Genomic DNA, 16562 nt, shown 5'->3' with positions numbered 1-16562 from the left:
CGTTGTCATATATAGATGTGAAACAGCTTCACAAACAGTCTTTTCAACCACACCTTCAAATAAAGATTGTATCATTACGTCGTTACACCAGTAGGTGGCAAACAAGTGACTGTTAAAAAAGGTATTTTTGTCATTGAATCATTAATTCGAGATTCGTTCAAAAATGCTGATTCATCCAGTAATGAAACAAGTGAAATATTTATGAGTCATTGAATCATTCATTCAAACGGATTAAAAAAATAATTAGGCTAATTCAGATTAATTATATATATATTTAAATAGGCTGCAGCAATTAACATTTTGTCAGAACCTCTAGTAAATTACTGTTATGTTATGTTAACATGGTATATATCAAAAAGTACTATGTTACTGTTAATGTCATTTTGTTTAGTCGTTCAGAATCTTGGGACAATCGTGATCTCTATTTTAAACAAAAAAATCGTGATTCTCAATTTATTCAGAATTATGCAGCTCTACTGTTGTAGGTAATGTAACCTTTTATTAAATCTTGCCAATAGGCTTTTATGTAATTTAAAGTATTATAGAAAATTATATTTAATACTGTTTAATGTTAATATATAAAGTTACAGCAACAATAGTAAAAATCTAAAACTATGTCCCATCGCATTTACCTTCATTGAATATCTTGTTTCACTCAGAAAAATGTCACATTACGTACAGTAAAATACCATTCAAATGCTGTTTCATGTTGACTTTAAAGCATGATGCTGTGTAGCTTGTCTTTGTAGCTTATTTATACACTCTATATTACAGTTATGTTAATGTTATGTTTGATATTAATTTTGTTTCTTTTCCCCCATTTCTCTGTCTCTGTCTTCAGTCCGGTGTCCGGCACGTTTCCGGTTCTACTGCAGCTGCCTAACGGTCAGACAATGCCAGTCGCCATTCCAGCCACCATCGCCAGCTCCAGTGTTCACATACCCACTGCCATTCCTGTGAGTGTCCCACACACGCACTCCTCTTAAAAAGCTCCTGTACAATCATTTTACATCAGGGGTGATCAGGGTTGGATCTAAACTCTGCAGGTAGGAAGATCAGGAACAGGATTGGGCACCCCTGTTTTACTTCATTAAATCAGTAATGACCATGAAACAACAATGTGTTCCACTTTTTTAAAGGGATCATAGTGTGGTAAACAGGGGTTTCCTTGCTTTTTTGAAATTAAAGATTTTGATGTAGACATAGCCTAACATTCACAACTCATAGCTCCATTCCCATGCAGCCCACACAGACACAAAAGTTTCACATTTGTGAAAGCTAAGCAACAAAAATGGGTCATTCAGAAATTGACATTGTGCTGGAGGCATAGCCTTGTGAGATTCGCTCTGGCATATAGTTTAGTAACTTTTCTTCTTAGCAATACTATGATTGAATTAGAAAAGACTGTTAGGCTTGCTGCAGTAATCAGTGTTACATGGTGTTCAGCTGTAAAATAAAAACATTTAGTTCATTTGGACAACGGACACTACAGTTATAAACTGAAAGCATCTGCTCTGCTCCACACAGCACAAGCTGCAGAGTCGCAGCAGAAGTCAGATTTCACTGATCACGTGATGAGAGTAAGAAGAGATTGGCGGAGGATTTGGTGCACAACAGATATCAAATATCTTGTAAAATGTGCGGTCAGTACCACCGCTCCCTATACACATTTAGTCTATGCATGATTGCGAATTCGAAAGAGAAAGTAAAAGTGAGCGTGCGTTCAATACCGTTGTTGTCACAAGTTTATATACCGTGTGAAAATTTCCTCACCATGACATCCCTAAAGACTGTGAAGGGGCTGATCTTTCTGAGACATTCTTTTATTAGTTTGATGGCAGCTTACTCTCTCCAAGCTTGCAGATCAGGTAGATGTACTGAGCTATTTGTAGTTCTCTTGATGAATTTGTATAGCGCAATAAGACCCAACTTGAGGTCCTTTCCCGATCTGTTCCTCTGTAACTATATAAAAATTGTCACTGCTTTGACATTATAAATTTGGTCTTTCAAAAGTTGTCATGGTTTTGACATTACAAACATGAGCTCGTTAACATAATGGCCAACCCCCGATAACAACAAGAAGTGCTGTTAAGATCAGACTGAAATCATCTTTGAGACTTTGTTAAAAACACATTTCAGCCACTCTTTCCTAATTTTTTTTTCGGAAGGCTCTGCAGAGCTGCAGGTGCTACACACAGCCAGGCTTGATGCATGTTAATGTTGCCACCTAAGTTTCAGTAAATGCTGTTTTTGAACTGGACAGGAAGTTGAGATTTCTGAAAGTTACAGTGTTTTCATAATACAGTGAACTCTTTAATATCTTGTACGATAATATGTCTTTAAATCTAAGGGTCAGAGAAAGGGTGGAAAATACTAAACTGTTTCATGAAACAACATTTGACAGCAATGTTGTTCGTTGTTTTGCTGTTTTCTCCGCTGCAAATCCACTTTGCTGCACTTCCAAAGGATGAGACTCGCACTGGAAATGATACAGTAAAACCAAAGCCAGTGTTACTGTTTGTATCACTGTGTATCAAGTGCTGAGGAAGATCCGGAGCTGAAATTCAGATATGGTAATGGGCGTTTAATTTCTTACACGAGCTGTAAGCGGTCGACCAATCACAACAGATTTGGCTGATTGACCAATCAGAGCAGAGCAGGCTGTCGGAAAGGAGGGGTTTAGAGAAACTTGAATCTTCAAATGAACCGATTTCAGACTCTGTGAGAAATTAGGTGAATGTGCAGTGTATGTTATGAGAAAATTAAAGTGTATTTTGACATTGGATGCATGTTGTAGGAGTCCTCAAATCTAAATTACGAACCTTTAAAATAGAATAATAGGGGCACTTTAAGTAGGCAAATCAGTAGGTTTTGGAACTGCATTTTTGTTTTAAGTCCAAAATGCCTGTAGAGGGCAGAAATATTTTATTTGTCTAATTAGACATTTTAAGGTCATCTCCTTTGTGTTCGAGTGCCGCAGAACTATGATGTAGTAGATGAGTGTAATAAGTGTGTCCTGACCACTATTTGTCACTCTTACACACCTGTGAGGACTGGTGTGATCTACAGCCCCGTTTATACCTGCTAATATCATCCATCTCAGATGATCCAGTTACACACGCAGGTCACAGAAGCTTGACTAAAATAAGAGTGTTCAGCTTTAAATGTTTTCCTCTTTTTAAAAACCCTCCCTTTCAAATCACAAGTGGTCACAGGAGACACATTTGAGACGCATGTTACTACAAGCTGTCTGTGCCCTGACCAGATGTAAACAGTCCCACAAATCCATCATGGAGAAACAAAATGTGCTGGAAAGTCTTGTAACCTCTTTTAAACATGGTTCCAGTGCGTTGAATGTGTATAAGTGTGTGTTGGAGGATGCTAGCTCTTATGAAGGACACTGTGCCTCTTACATGACGTCAGCCAGTGAGGAGTGCTGTAATTTATGCAGAGACACATTATCACTCATACACACGTGTCTGGGGCAGTTAAAACTGTGTGTGTGTGTGTGTGTGTGTGTGTTGTGTGTGTGTGTGTTGTGTGTGTGTGTGTGTGTGTGTGATTGGAACACTGAGCAGCATATGATTATGTCCCGTAGGCTTTCATCAGGAGGAAAGGAGAGGGATGGGAAAGAAACAAACAAACAAAGAAAATGTTTTCCCTTATGCCATAGTACAGTGTTTTCTACGGGATTTGTTTTTTAGTTGGAGACTCAGGGACCCTTTTTATGTTAAGATTTATGTTTATGGTTTTTATTTAGATTAACCATTTAAATTAATGGAATAAAAATAGTTTTGTTAACTGCATTTTTAACATTTATTTACAAACATGATAACCAGCTAGTGACTCATCTGAGGCAGTTTAGTGATGTAGTTAGTTCTGAACGATTCAGACCAATGACTAACTCAACCAGTTGAACGTTTTGTTTGTATGTTTTTTTTTTTTCTCTACAATCAGCAAGGATAACTAATATAAAGTTAGGAAGTTGTTTTGTCAATTTATTGTAAGTATAGTCATTTATATTTTCCGAGTCTTTTTATTTCAACACTTATTTAAAGTTTACACCTCTGCTAATCTGAACAATTCAATTCAATTCACATTTATTTGTATAGCGCTTTTCACGATACATATCGTTTCAAAGCAGCTTTACAGAGAATGCATGTCAACATTACAATTTGGAGACTGCAGTTAGCTAATAATGTAATAATTTAGGCGATTAACATACAATCACTGTTAGCAATGTAATTGGAGGTAGAAGCAAAGAGCTCCTGGAAAAATGAATTACATATTAACAATAATTAGGATTTATAGAATGTGAATGTGCGTGTTGATCCAGATGTTGCATCTTCTGAAGTCATCGCAGGAGTTGGCGCCGTCTCTTCCAAAGTTTTAGTCATCTGAGGTCTTCTTAAGAGGCTGGATCCAAACTGAAACTGATGTACTCTCTAGTCACCTCGGGACGGGCGTCCCGAGGTAAAACAGAAAAGCAAATGGAGAATAATTAGCATAGCTGCTGTTCATAACATTAAGCAAAGATAGTCATGTGCAATTGATCTGATATGAGATGGATTATGTGAATGCTTGGCTGAAGAGATGTGTCTTTAATCTAGATTTAAACTGGGTGAGCGAGTCTGAGCCCCGAACATTATCAGGAAGGCTATTCCAGAGTTTAGGAGCCAAATGTGAAAACACTCTCCCTCCTTTAGAGGACTTAGCTATCCTAGGTACAACCAGAAGTCCAGAGTTTTGTGATCTTAAAGAGCGTGAAGGATTGTAGGGCGATAAAAGGTCGGTTAAGTACACAGGAGCTAAACCACTTAGAGCCTTATAGGTCATTAGCAGTACTTTATAATCGATACGGAACTTAATAGGTAACCAGTGAAGAGATGATAAAATTGGTGTTATATGATCATATTTTTTTGACCTGGTAAGAACTCTAGCAGCTGCATTTTGTACCAATTGTAGCTTGTTTATTGAGGAAGCAGGACAACCAGCTAGTAATGCATTACAGTAATCTAGTCTAGACGTCATGAAAGCATGAACTAACTTTTCTGCATCTGAAACAGATAACATATTCCGTATCTTAGCAATGTTTCTGAGGTGGAAGAAGGCTGTTTTTGTAACATATGAAATATGATTTTCAAAGGACAAGTTGCTGTCTAATATAACACCCAGGTCTTTAACTGTCGAGGATGGAGTAACAGTACATCCTTCTAAATGCAAATTGTAGTCTGAGAGATTCTGTGTACAGGTTTTTGGCCCAATAAGTAATACTTCAGTCTTATCTGAATTTAATAGACGAAAATTACTAGTCATCCAATGTTTTACTTCTTTAACACACTCTGTCAGATTGGATAATTTAGAGTTTTCATCTGGTTGTGTTGAAATATATAATTGAGTATCATCGGCATAGCAGTGGAAACTAATTCCATGTCTTCTTATAATATTACCAAGTGGCAGCATGTATATTGAAAATAGCAGAGGGCCTAACACAGATCCTTGAGGCACTCCATAATTTACTAATGTTATCTTAGATTTTTCCCCGTTTAAATAAACAAAATTGTGACGGTCTGATAGATACGACCTAAACCACCGTAATGCCTGTCCCTGGATACCAATGTAATTCTGTAGTCGATCTAGGAGTATTTTATGATCTATAGTGTCGAACGCAGCACTGAGATCAAGTAACACTAGTATTGAGATACAGCCTTGGTCAGAAGCTAGAAGTAAGTCATTTGTAATTTTAACGAGCGCAGTTTCTGTGCTATGATGAGACCTGAATCCTGACTGAAATTTTTCATAGATAGCATATTTTTGCAGGAAGGAGCACAACTGGACCGACACCACTTTTTCTAATATTTTCGATATAAATGGAAGATTTGAAATGGGTCTGTAATTTGCCAATACATTTGGATCTAATTGTGGTTTCTTAATGAGAGGCTTAATAACTGCTAACTTGAACGGTCTTGGAACGTGACCTAGAGATAAAGACGAGTTAATAATATTGAGAAGAGGCTCTTCTGCTACAGGTAACAATTCTTTCAGTAGTTTAGTGGGTATTGGATCTAATAAACATGTTGTTGGTTTAGACGCTGTGATAAGTTTATTTAGCTCTTCCTGTCCTATAGTTGTAAAGCACTGCAACTGTTCTTGAGGGACGATAATTGAGGCTGAATCATAAAACTCTGTAGATATAACATAAAACTCTGTAGATATAACAAAGAAGATATTATAAAGATATTTGTATGTTTCTATTTCTAAATGATCACTATTACAGTTAATTGGAAGGTGACACAATTGAAATAAAAACATTTATATAAAAACAGAAAAATGTATATATAAAAATATATAAAAACTCTAAAAATTAATATTCATTTGTTAGTTTCTTTATTTGATTTGTACCATGATTATATTTACCCTATTTGTTGGACAAGTAAAGTCACCTTTAATTCTATAGTGCTTCATACAATACAGATTGTTTCAAAGCAACTTTACAGGGATAAACAGGAACATAATGATTCAATGATGCAAACAGAATTCAATTCAGCTCTAAAATGCCTATAGTTAACAGTCATTGTTTGGTTCAGCAACTGTTAATAACAAGTCAAATGGTTTTCCTTAAAGTGCAGTACCATATTATTTATTGTTTTTATGATTATGGTAATATAAAAATTGAAAGAATTACTTGAAAAAATGAAAGAATTACTATACATGATCTGTTTTCCTGTTTTGTTATTTCTGTTGCTCACAGCAGCAGCTCAACCACAGATGTGAACATATGCTGAGTGCTTTCTGTGTGTTTGAGATAATGAGGGCCATATTTTCCACCCTTTTCAGTTCTGTTTGCTTCTTTTACTTTATTGTGAGAGAAACAGAGACTGAACACACATTAAGTTTTGTCTGTGTCTGTGTGTGATTTCAGCTGGTCAGACCAGTCACCGTAGTGCCTAGTGTCCCTGGAATCCCTGGCCCCTCCTCTCCACAGCCTGTCCAATCAGAAGCTAAGATGGTAATTTTCTCCTCTCTCATTTACATATGCATCCACATGTGCCTCATTTGCAAGTGTGTTTCAGTGTAAGCAGATTTTCCTTCAGCCCAGAGGGACCGAGGATGTACAGTCCACAACACTGAGCTTTGCAACCCTGCAAATTGTAGTTCTTGAGCACAAGCACAAGATGGCATCTGTCTGGAGTGTGTTTATGTGTGTTTGTGCATTTTTACACAACCAGAACAGCAGAGATTGTTCAAGTAGTGGTTGTTGACATGAACTTCGAAATCTAGAGCTCAGCCATTCCCACGTTTAAAGAGAAATTTGAACATATAAATGTTAATTTTTAAATTGACTGTATTTTTCCAAAAAAAAAAAAAGTCTTTAAAATATGGGAAATATAAAATTATAAGTTACTACAGATCAACATTTGGCCATAAATTAGTTAACCTAAACTAAGTTATCACTCAGTAGGTGCTACAAAATTCACAGAAACCCACAAATCAGGTTTTAACTGTTCAGACATGTTTCAGATTCAAATATGTGTTTTTCAATACATATCGATAATGAAATATCTGAAATGCGTCCGGTACACAACATCAGCTGCTCTTTCTCTCTCTCATCTCTCTGACAGCGAGTTGACACACAAACCCGCCTTCCCTCACTCACTTGTTTCATTTGCTCAGGATCAATATTATTAGTGTTACAAGGCTTGAATTTCGCCGTAGGGTTGTACGTATTGCCCATAATTTTACTCATTCCTGCATATTTTGTGCTCACACCCAAAGTTTGCGTACATAAAGCCGCCTCTCAGTGCTAAATTGAGTTTTTTTTTTTCGCTGCTTATTGCGCTTAAACAGTCAAATGCACACAAAATAATATCAAAATGCTGGTCTTGGCGAGTATTCACATAAACACAGTCAGTCATGTTTTAAGTGAACGTAAACAGTAACGCATGTATATCAGTATAATGGATCTGTGCGTCAGGTTTTAAAGTGACAGCAGCCTAATACACCTGCTGCCAAATTATGAGATAATATTAAAAAAAAAATTAAACAATTTTTCCCCATGGTATCGATGTCAAAATTGTGGCCAGTGAAAATGCTGACTTTGGAAAACCACTAGCCACAGTGGCTGGTGATCAAAAAAGTTAATGTCAAGCCCTACTTATACCTATGTGCATCCAAACAGACACCTGCACCATGACCAAACATTCATAACACACATATAGCACCACATCAACATACACATACACCCTTATAACATATGCACCCACCCTCTAAATAACCTCAGGAAACATAAGCACAAAACCTCAACTCATCAGAAAACATCTAATGAGCCCTCGTCAAGCAAACACCCCCTCATCTCTCTCTCGCTCGCTCGCTCGCTCCCCTGCCACACAGACACGGCACTTTACAAGGACTGATGATGCTGCAAAGACCACAATAATGATAATTAACTTGCTGAATTTAGAAGATTATGCTGTTAATTAGTTGCAAAATAAAGATAAGTAATAAAGGAGCAGATGGTTGAATAAAGCCCTCGAGATGGAGGGCTACTGCTCTGATGGGGCTCCGATGGCAGATATGAAATATGAATCTGACTGGCCCCGCACACATCGTTCACAGTCCCTCTGTTTCTCTCTCTCTCTCTTTTGGTCTTTCTCTCAGCCCTTGCGTGACTTGTTCCACGTGAATAATTTCTTTCTAGTCATGTAGAAACGTGGAGTTCGGGAAGGGTATTGCTCTATAAACTAATTTGCTAGATAGATTGGTCTGCCGAGGATGGCTGTTAAAATAATGTTCTTCTCTTGTTTTTTCATGAAAATTAATGCATCCTCCGTCCCTGTGGCCATGGTTACACACCTCACCTGCTGTGGGGGCGTTTGTTAACTCTCGCGGTTGACTGCTTTCGGGCCACATCATGGCTTCCTCCAAAGGGTTTTTAAAAAACCAAGTCAGTTAAAATAAAATGAATAATAAAAAAGATCTATGGAGATATATAACTTCTCAGCATTTGTCAATCTGAAGACTGTCTTTTCTTTTTTTGTGTGTATGTATTTTAGGGTTACACATTTTAATTTAATGATTTATCTACGTTATTGCTCAGAAATGTTCATAGAAGTCCCTGCGTGGTTTGTAAAATATTTTTGTAAAGATTTTTAGGTAAATAGACTTTATTTTATTTAAACATATATTATATATATATATATATATATTGCACACTATAAAATATATACAATAAAGCAAGAAAATGTGGAAAATAATAATTAAAATATAGATATTAAACTGACTGGAACTATCTGTGCATTAATCTGTTTTAATGTATCGGTATTATGGATAATCCATGTGTGTATATATATATATATATATATATATATATATATATATATATATATATATATATATATATATATATATATAAAGAAAATTTAAATATTCTAGAGATCTGAAACTTTTTTAAAACTAAAAATGTTATTGTCATTTTCTTTAGGCAAATAACACACTGAAACAACTAAATAGTCTTTATTCACACATAATAACTAAAAAAAAATTTTATTTTTTTATTTTGTATGGCCTCCTTTGGCCTTGATAACAGGCCATATATATAAATAAGAAATCTGTAAGTAAATTAATAAATGTGTATATAAATAAATTATTATTAATAATAATTATTTATATATACACACACACACATATATAAGTAAATTAATTAATGTAACTTAAATGTAACATTTCTTTTTCAAATGTTTTACATATATTAGGTAAATAATATTTTAACTGTATTCTTTAAACTTTTTGAATCAATGTTAGAGCAGTGACTATTCAGACCAAATACATAAATATAGAAATACTTTTATACTGTACTGTAATATCGTCAAAATGCTGAAAAATATTTTAAACTTAGTCAAGCTCTCTGTTGTCATTATCGGGGTTGCTCATAGTGAAGAGAAAAGCTCTTGGCGCGGAGGGCTCTATGCTGCATACGCTACAGTACGCCAGGGAAAGGCAGATTTCCCTGACAAGAGAAAATCACAGGCATCTCCAGGGAATAGGGAATTAGCTACGACAGCTCTTACTCCTGTGGAAGAGCTCTGAGGGAAGCATCTGTTTAAAGCTGTGATGAATATGTTGTTTTAATCCTTGCCTCTGGTTTTCTGCAGAAGTTAATTATTCTAATCTTCAGTTCTCGCCTCTCTCTAATGTAGTTTAGCCTCCTGATCCCAGAGAGAGAGAGAGATAGCACCATGTTTTCTCATTTCACTGCAGTTATGCTGGAAGTATACAAAAATGCTGAAGAGTGGGAGATTTTATAGTTATATGCTGTGTGCATAGGCAGATTTTTCACTGTCGGCATAAAGTCTGTTGCATACTGCAACACTGTGGCCAGAACTACACACATAGACAGGGAGGGGCCGTCTGACTGACATTTAAAGTTTATTACTGATATCTGATTTTGAAACCGTTTGAGTGACAGTATTTTAGAGTCAGCTAATAGGACATTACAGGCTAATAATACATGTTGACTTAACCTCTGACTCTCACCTGTAGAAGCTGAAGGCGGCCCTCAGTCAGCAGCTCCCTCAGGTAACAAACGGCGATGCAGGCGACATCCAGAGCAGCTCGGCCAGCGAGACCCCGCCCCCAGCCCCGCCTCCAACTGAGGAGCCACGCCCTAAGTCACTACAGCAGCCTGCCACATCCACTACAGAAACGCCTGTATGTACTGCCTGTATGAGTTTAGAACGTTGCCCTGTATTTAATATCTCACGCAAGTATATCTCAAGTAATTGGGTATCATGAACTAACAATGAGCGACAGGTTAACATAAAGTTAGTTCATTTTTATGTATGTTATATATTTTATATTATTATACGTTTGAAATTTAACAATAGTTAATGTATTATGAGTCAATGTGAATTAACAATTAAAGAATAGTACACTACTGTTCAAAAGTTTGGAGTTGGTATGCATTTTTGATGTTTTTGAAAAAAAGGCTGCATTTATTTAATCAAAAATGCAGTTATAATAGTAATTTTGTGAAATATTATTACAATTTATTACTCCAGTCTTCAGAAATCATTCTAATATTCTGTTTTGGTGCTCAAAAAACATTTCTTATTATTGTCAATGTTGAAAACAATTGTGCTGCTTCATTTTAATTTTTTGCGAAAACAGATTTTTCAGAACAATGTAAATGAATTTACAGTCAGTTTTGATGTGTTTGATAGTTTTAATGCGCCCTTGCTGAATAACATTATTATTTTTTTTATACAAATATCTTAATGAACCCAAAACTTTGAACAGTACTATATATTTATGAATTAACATTAACTTTTAACTCATTAATATTGTGAAATATTATTATAAGTTATTACTCTAGTCTTCAGTGTTACATGATCCTTCAGAAATCATTCTAATATGATGATTTGATGCACTAAAAACATTTCTTATTATTGTCAATGTTGAAAACAGTTGTGCTGCTTCATATATATATATATATATATATATATATATATATTTTTTTTTTTTTTTTTTTTTTTTTTTTTTCTTCGAAAACTGCTTTTTTCAGATTTTTTTTTTTTTTTGTAAGAATACAAAAGTATTTACTGTGTATTTGGATCAATTTAATGCATCCTTGCTGAATAAAACTTATTTTCTTAAAAAAAAAATGTCTTAATGACCCCAAACCTTTGTACAGTAGTATATATTTATGAATTAACATTAACTTTTAACTCATTAATGAAGAAATTGTTGGTCATTGTTAGTTCATGATACCTAATGCATTAACTACAATTAACGAATTGTACCTTATTGTACAGTGTTACAAATAATTCTTTTGTCAAACAACCATAATATGTAAAACATGTTATTAATTTTTTGAAAACATCGAATCAAATGCAATGTATGGCTGGTATTTTTTTTTTTTTTCGTTGACCTTTGGCAGGTGCAGCTTTTGATTGAACATATGATAAAAATACCACTAAAAAGTCCTAATTGATTTGTGCTTGTATGTTTGATTGTCGGCCTGTGTAGGTGTCTCCCGCCCCTCCAGCCCAGCACACAACCAGTACAGGTGGGCGGCGGCGGAGAACCACCAGCGAGGATCCCGATGAGAAAAGACGGAAGTTTCTGGAAAGGAACAGAGCCGCCGCGTCTCGCTGCAGGCAAAAGAGGAAAGTCTGGGTGCAGAGTCTGGAGAAAAAAGCAGAAGACTTGAGCACCGTGAATGGACAGCTACAGGTACACACACACACAACTCACTCCAGACTCTCTTTGAGTGTATTAATGTGTGCGTTTGAGAGCCAGACAAAGATGGTGATGAAGTCATTAATGTAAATTAAGAAGTGTGTTTGCATGACAGCCACGGCGTGATTGTTCGAGTCTCCTGCATCGATATGGCCCTGTCAATAAAGACGTTTCCTCCAGATGTCATCCGCACACAAGCGTGTCGTCTGTTCTGTCGGAGCGTTTGTGAGTTGCCCTGGAACTCTCTCAGGGAAAGCCGTCTCTTTCTCAACCCCCGTTTTGTAGCAGGCAATTAGGATCCGCCACTGACAAGTTCGAAACAGTTCACGTAACCGTTGTCTCTGCTGATAACGGAGAGTGTGGCTCGGCGCCGGCACGTTCCAGACAATTTAATGAGATGTGCCACTGTTTATTTGCGTGCTGTCTTTTTTATTTGTCCATTTAAACAAAGCGCAGTGCTTTCGCGAAGGGGTGGGGGAAGGGCGATTAATTTGTGGGTTACATGAACGAATAAACTAACATGAAACAGATGGAGAGCTGAAGAAGGGTGTTGGGTGTATAACAGAATGTTTGGGGCTCTGAAAACGAGCGTGACAGTATGTTTCATCGGAGAGAAGGTGTTTAATACGAGTACATTTATCAGTGCTGATGGGCTGGTGTAATTGTCCCTCTCTGCCCCGTTGGCCCAGCTGATCGGAGCGTAGAGCTCTAATGATGCTCAATTACGTTAACATCATCCTTAACTGGCTTTTTAACGAGGTGTCAGGGTTTGCGGACCAGCGCACGGCAACACTCGAGCCAAACATCCCCCCTGTGCTGTCTTTATGGATGCAGCCGGTCTGTGAAAGCATTAAACACTTTAATGGCCTGAACAGGCCTGATCTTACTGTTTCACCATCTCTCTGAAAACAGCAGAAGGGGCAATTGAGATTCATCCGATTTTATACATTTCATTTGATGTTTTTTGTTTAAAAGCAGAATGGGAGGACTGTTCCTGAAGCCATATGTCACTTTAGATATTCGTGTCATTGAAAGTTCACTGGTCGTGATTGAACTATGGTAAAATACCTGGTAGCAAAATATTTTCAACTTCCAAAACTTGTTAAATTGGTGTTTCTTTCTTTGTTTGTCTGATAGCTAGAGAGCAACATATTGGTTAATGATACAGGTTAATGATTGACCAGTGTTTGGTAGTTTTCCTGGCCAGTTAAAATATGTCTGTACATGAGTGTGCATTTTTTTTCAGATATTTCAAACTAAATATTTTTTTAATAAATCTTAACTTGGTGACATCTATTTTATGTACACTACAGTTCAAAAGTTTGGGGTCGGCAAGATTTTTTAATGTTTTTGAAAGAAGTCTCTTCTGCTCACCAAGGCTGCATTTATTGTATCAAAAACACAGTAAAACAGTAATATTGTGAAATAGCCGTTTTCTATTTGAATATATGTTACAATATAATTTATTCCTGTGATCAAAGCTGAATTTTCAGCATCATTACTACAGTCTTCAGTGTCACATGATCCTTCAGAAATCATTCTAATATGATGATTTGCTGCTCAAAAACAATTTGATTATTATCAATGTTGAAAACAGTTGTGCTGCTTCATATTTTTGTGGAAACTGATTTTTAGATGAAAGTTCCAAAGAACAGCATTTTTTTAATGGACTCTTTTGTAACATTATAAATGTCTTTACTCTCAAGTAACAATTTCTTTTTTGCATAGATTTTTTTATGTTTAGTCAGTCAGGGTTGTGATTACCCTGTCAAGGTTTATTTTGTGATATGCATTATCCTGCTTATACATCTACTCACCAAATAAATAAATCTACAAAAACACTTATTATTAGGGCTGGGTATCGTTTAAAAGTTATCAATACCTTGACTTCGATAAGGGTTCCTGAACAATACTTTTTTCGGTACCAATATTATGAAATTAAATAACATTTATCTCACCTCATGTTATTTGCACACTTAGTGTATTTGTGTTTTTGCAATGGGGTTACAATTGTTACGTATGAGTTTACACACGACACAAGAAAGCTTGATTTAAACTTAATATCAAGTAAACAAGAACAAATTATAAGCAGAAGCACAAATACAATAGTATAATAAATACAAATGCATCTACTCACCGAATAAATATATTTACAAAAAACACTTGTTATATGAGAAGAAAAATGCATAGAGAGACATGAAATTAACACAGCTATGTAGGAAATAATTTGCCTGAAACACCGGTTAAATGTAAACTTTAGCGTCATTATAGAATATTTGACCACAGAATTACCACAATTGACCAATCACATTCCAGAGGGCTAGGCAGTTTACTATTTATTAGTTAATATTTACAGAACACACCGCTCTGTTAAATATCAGCATGGCAATTGAACACGCATATCAGTCCATCATCAATGGGCCCATCTTATTTTAGGATCAGCATTGAGAATGGAGTTGCTCCTGAGCCTTATGAGTTATTTTTAAGTAACTAATAATAATAACCTGCTGTGGTCAGCATGCCCATACTGAATGACTGAATATTGTAGTCTTGGGTGCATTTTGATGTGTTGTGGGAGACTGAGAGAAGAGAAGGAGAGAGAGAGAGAGAGAGAGAGAGAGAGAGAGAGAGAGAGAGAGAGAGAGGCCTACTTTGTGGTCGTAATGGAAGATGGCAGTTTGTAGTGAACATTGCCACAGTGTTGGAGCAGCTGTGTTTAAATCTGCTTCTCCTCTGCACACCATGCCAGCACTGCCAAGATAAAACAGATGGAATGAAATAAACTGGCACGCTTTTAGACTGCTGCATTAAATGTCGGCCGTGTTGCTGAGGAACAGAGAAAGTGTTTAAATCTGCGCTCTTGTGCCCTTCTTCCGCACCCGTTCAGCTCTCTGTAAATCCTGCTAAAGTCACCTTCGCTGTTAAACAGCCTGTCTTTAGCGCATGCAGAACAGCACAGCCCCATGGGAGTCGTAACGGCAGACGAGAGTAAATCTCACCAGAATGGGCGACAGTGTTTCGCTGAGGGAGGGGAGAGCTCTCTCTGTGTTTCTCTCTCCTGGGACTCTGCCATTAAGCAGCTATAATTGTGTCCCAAAAAAGCTTAAATGAAGACAAGCTAATGATCTTTTCTGTTGATTCCTTACTAATCTGCTCATCTTGATGGGTAACATGCTTCTTTCTCTGTGTCCAGAATGAGGTGACTCTTCTGCGTAGTGAGGTGGCCCAGCTGAAACAGCTTTTACTGGCTCATAAAGACTGTCCTGTGACACTCCTGCAAAAGAAATCAGGATACCACCGTGAGTACCACATCACCAAACCACACCAGATTCACACTGAATATCAGTTTGTTTGGTCATCAGACTCCAGTGCCTGCTTTGAGATTTAGATTTAGCACTTATTGATCATAACAGCCATAAAATGTTTATATTTAGATTATTTGTATTAGAGACAACATGAAATTAACATTGAACATGTTTCTGTGCTCTTAACCCTGTAAAGCCTGACATATTATTTAATTCTTTTTTTTAGAAATGGAAGTTTGTTTGTTTTTTAACCTCCTAAAAATATTAAATAAATTTTTCATGTTTTTTTTTGTTTGTTTGTTTTGTTTTACTTGTTTGATACATCAGGCTTTTATGGCTTATATAGTATGATATAGTGAGAATACGGAAGAAAAAACATCTTAGTTTTATTCGGAGGCCCAGACTGAGAAAAAATATGCAATTTGTTGCAGTTGCTGATATTTATTATCCCCAAAAAGTAATATGAAATTCTGATTGCTTATGTAAATCAATAAGATCATATAACAGTATAACAGGCAACTAGCATAAAATGCTTAAAAATATAAGTTTTCACTATGTTTCCCAAAAAGTGTCTTAGAGAGATGATATTAAATGCTTAGTTTTATGATCAAAGCTCTGAAGTTTTTATTGTGGGGGCAAGGCATATAATGCAATGCAAAACAATGCTAATTGAGAGATGAACAAATAAACATTTCTCAAAAACATGATGTATCATATTTGATACTTACATTTTAACATGATTTTTCTAAAAAAAAAATATGTATGGATAATCAAGTAAACCTAAATTGCTTCAGTCCAGTAAATGTTCATCTTAAAATATTACTAACAATATAAAAGTTATTCTTACGCTTACTTTATGCTTTGAAATGTTTAATGATTTTTATAAAGACGTGAACCATGAGCTGAAGGTGGATGTTTATGCAATTATACTAAAAGGCCTTTAACTTGCTAAAAAGTATAAACTATTAATAAAAGGGCAGAAGGCATGTAGTAGATTGTGTTCAGTATGTTTTTAAACAA

At 36.0% G+C, this 16562-nt stretch overlaps 1 protein-coding gene across 3 annotated transcripts in view; it reads left to right on the top strand.

Annotated features, from left to right (window-relative positions):
- Positions 1 to 16562, top strand: part of atf2 (activating transcription factor 2) — a 31770-nt gene that overhangs the window by 5471 nt on the left and 9737 nt on the right. For all 3 annotated transcript variants that reach the window (XM_051906440.1, XM_051906441.1, XM_051906439.1), the window contains exons 7-11: positions 842 to 956; positions 6923 to 7009; positions 10540 to 10707; positions 12025 to 12231; positions 15431 to 15536. In XM_051906440.1, coding sequence (XP_051762400.1) covers positions 842 to 956; positions 6923 to 7009; positions 10540 to 10707; positions 12025 to 12231; positions 15431 to 15536 — 683 coding nt within the window. The remainder of the gene's footprint in view (positions 1 to 841; positions 957 to 6922; positions 7010 to 10539; positions 10708 to 12024; positions 12232 to 15430; positions 15537 to 16562) is intronic.

The sequence above is a fragment of the Ctenopharyngodon idella genome, chromosome 9 (assembly GCF_019924925.1).
Source record: "Ctenopharyngodon idella isolate HZGC_01 chromosome 9, HZGC01, whole genome shotgun sequence".
Classification (NCBI taxonomy): Eukaryota; Metazoa; Chordata; class Actinopteri; order Cypriniformes; family Xenocyprididae; genus Ctenopharyngodon; species Ctenopharyngodon idella.
Note: the sequence above shows the minus strand (reverse complement) of the source record. Positions and strands in the feature narration are given on the sequence as shown.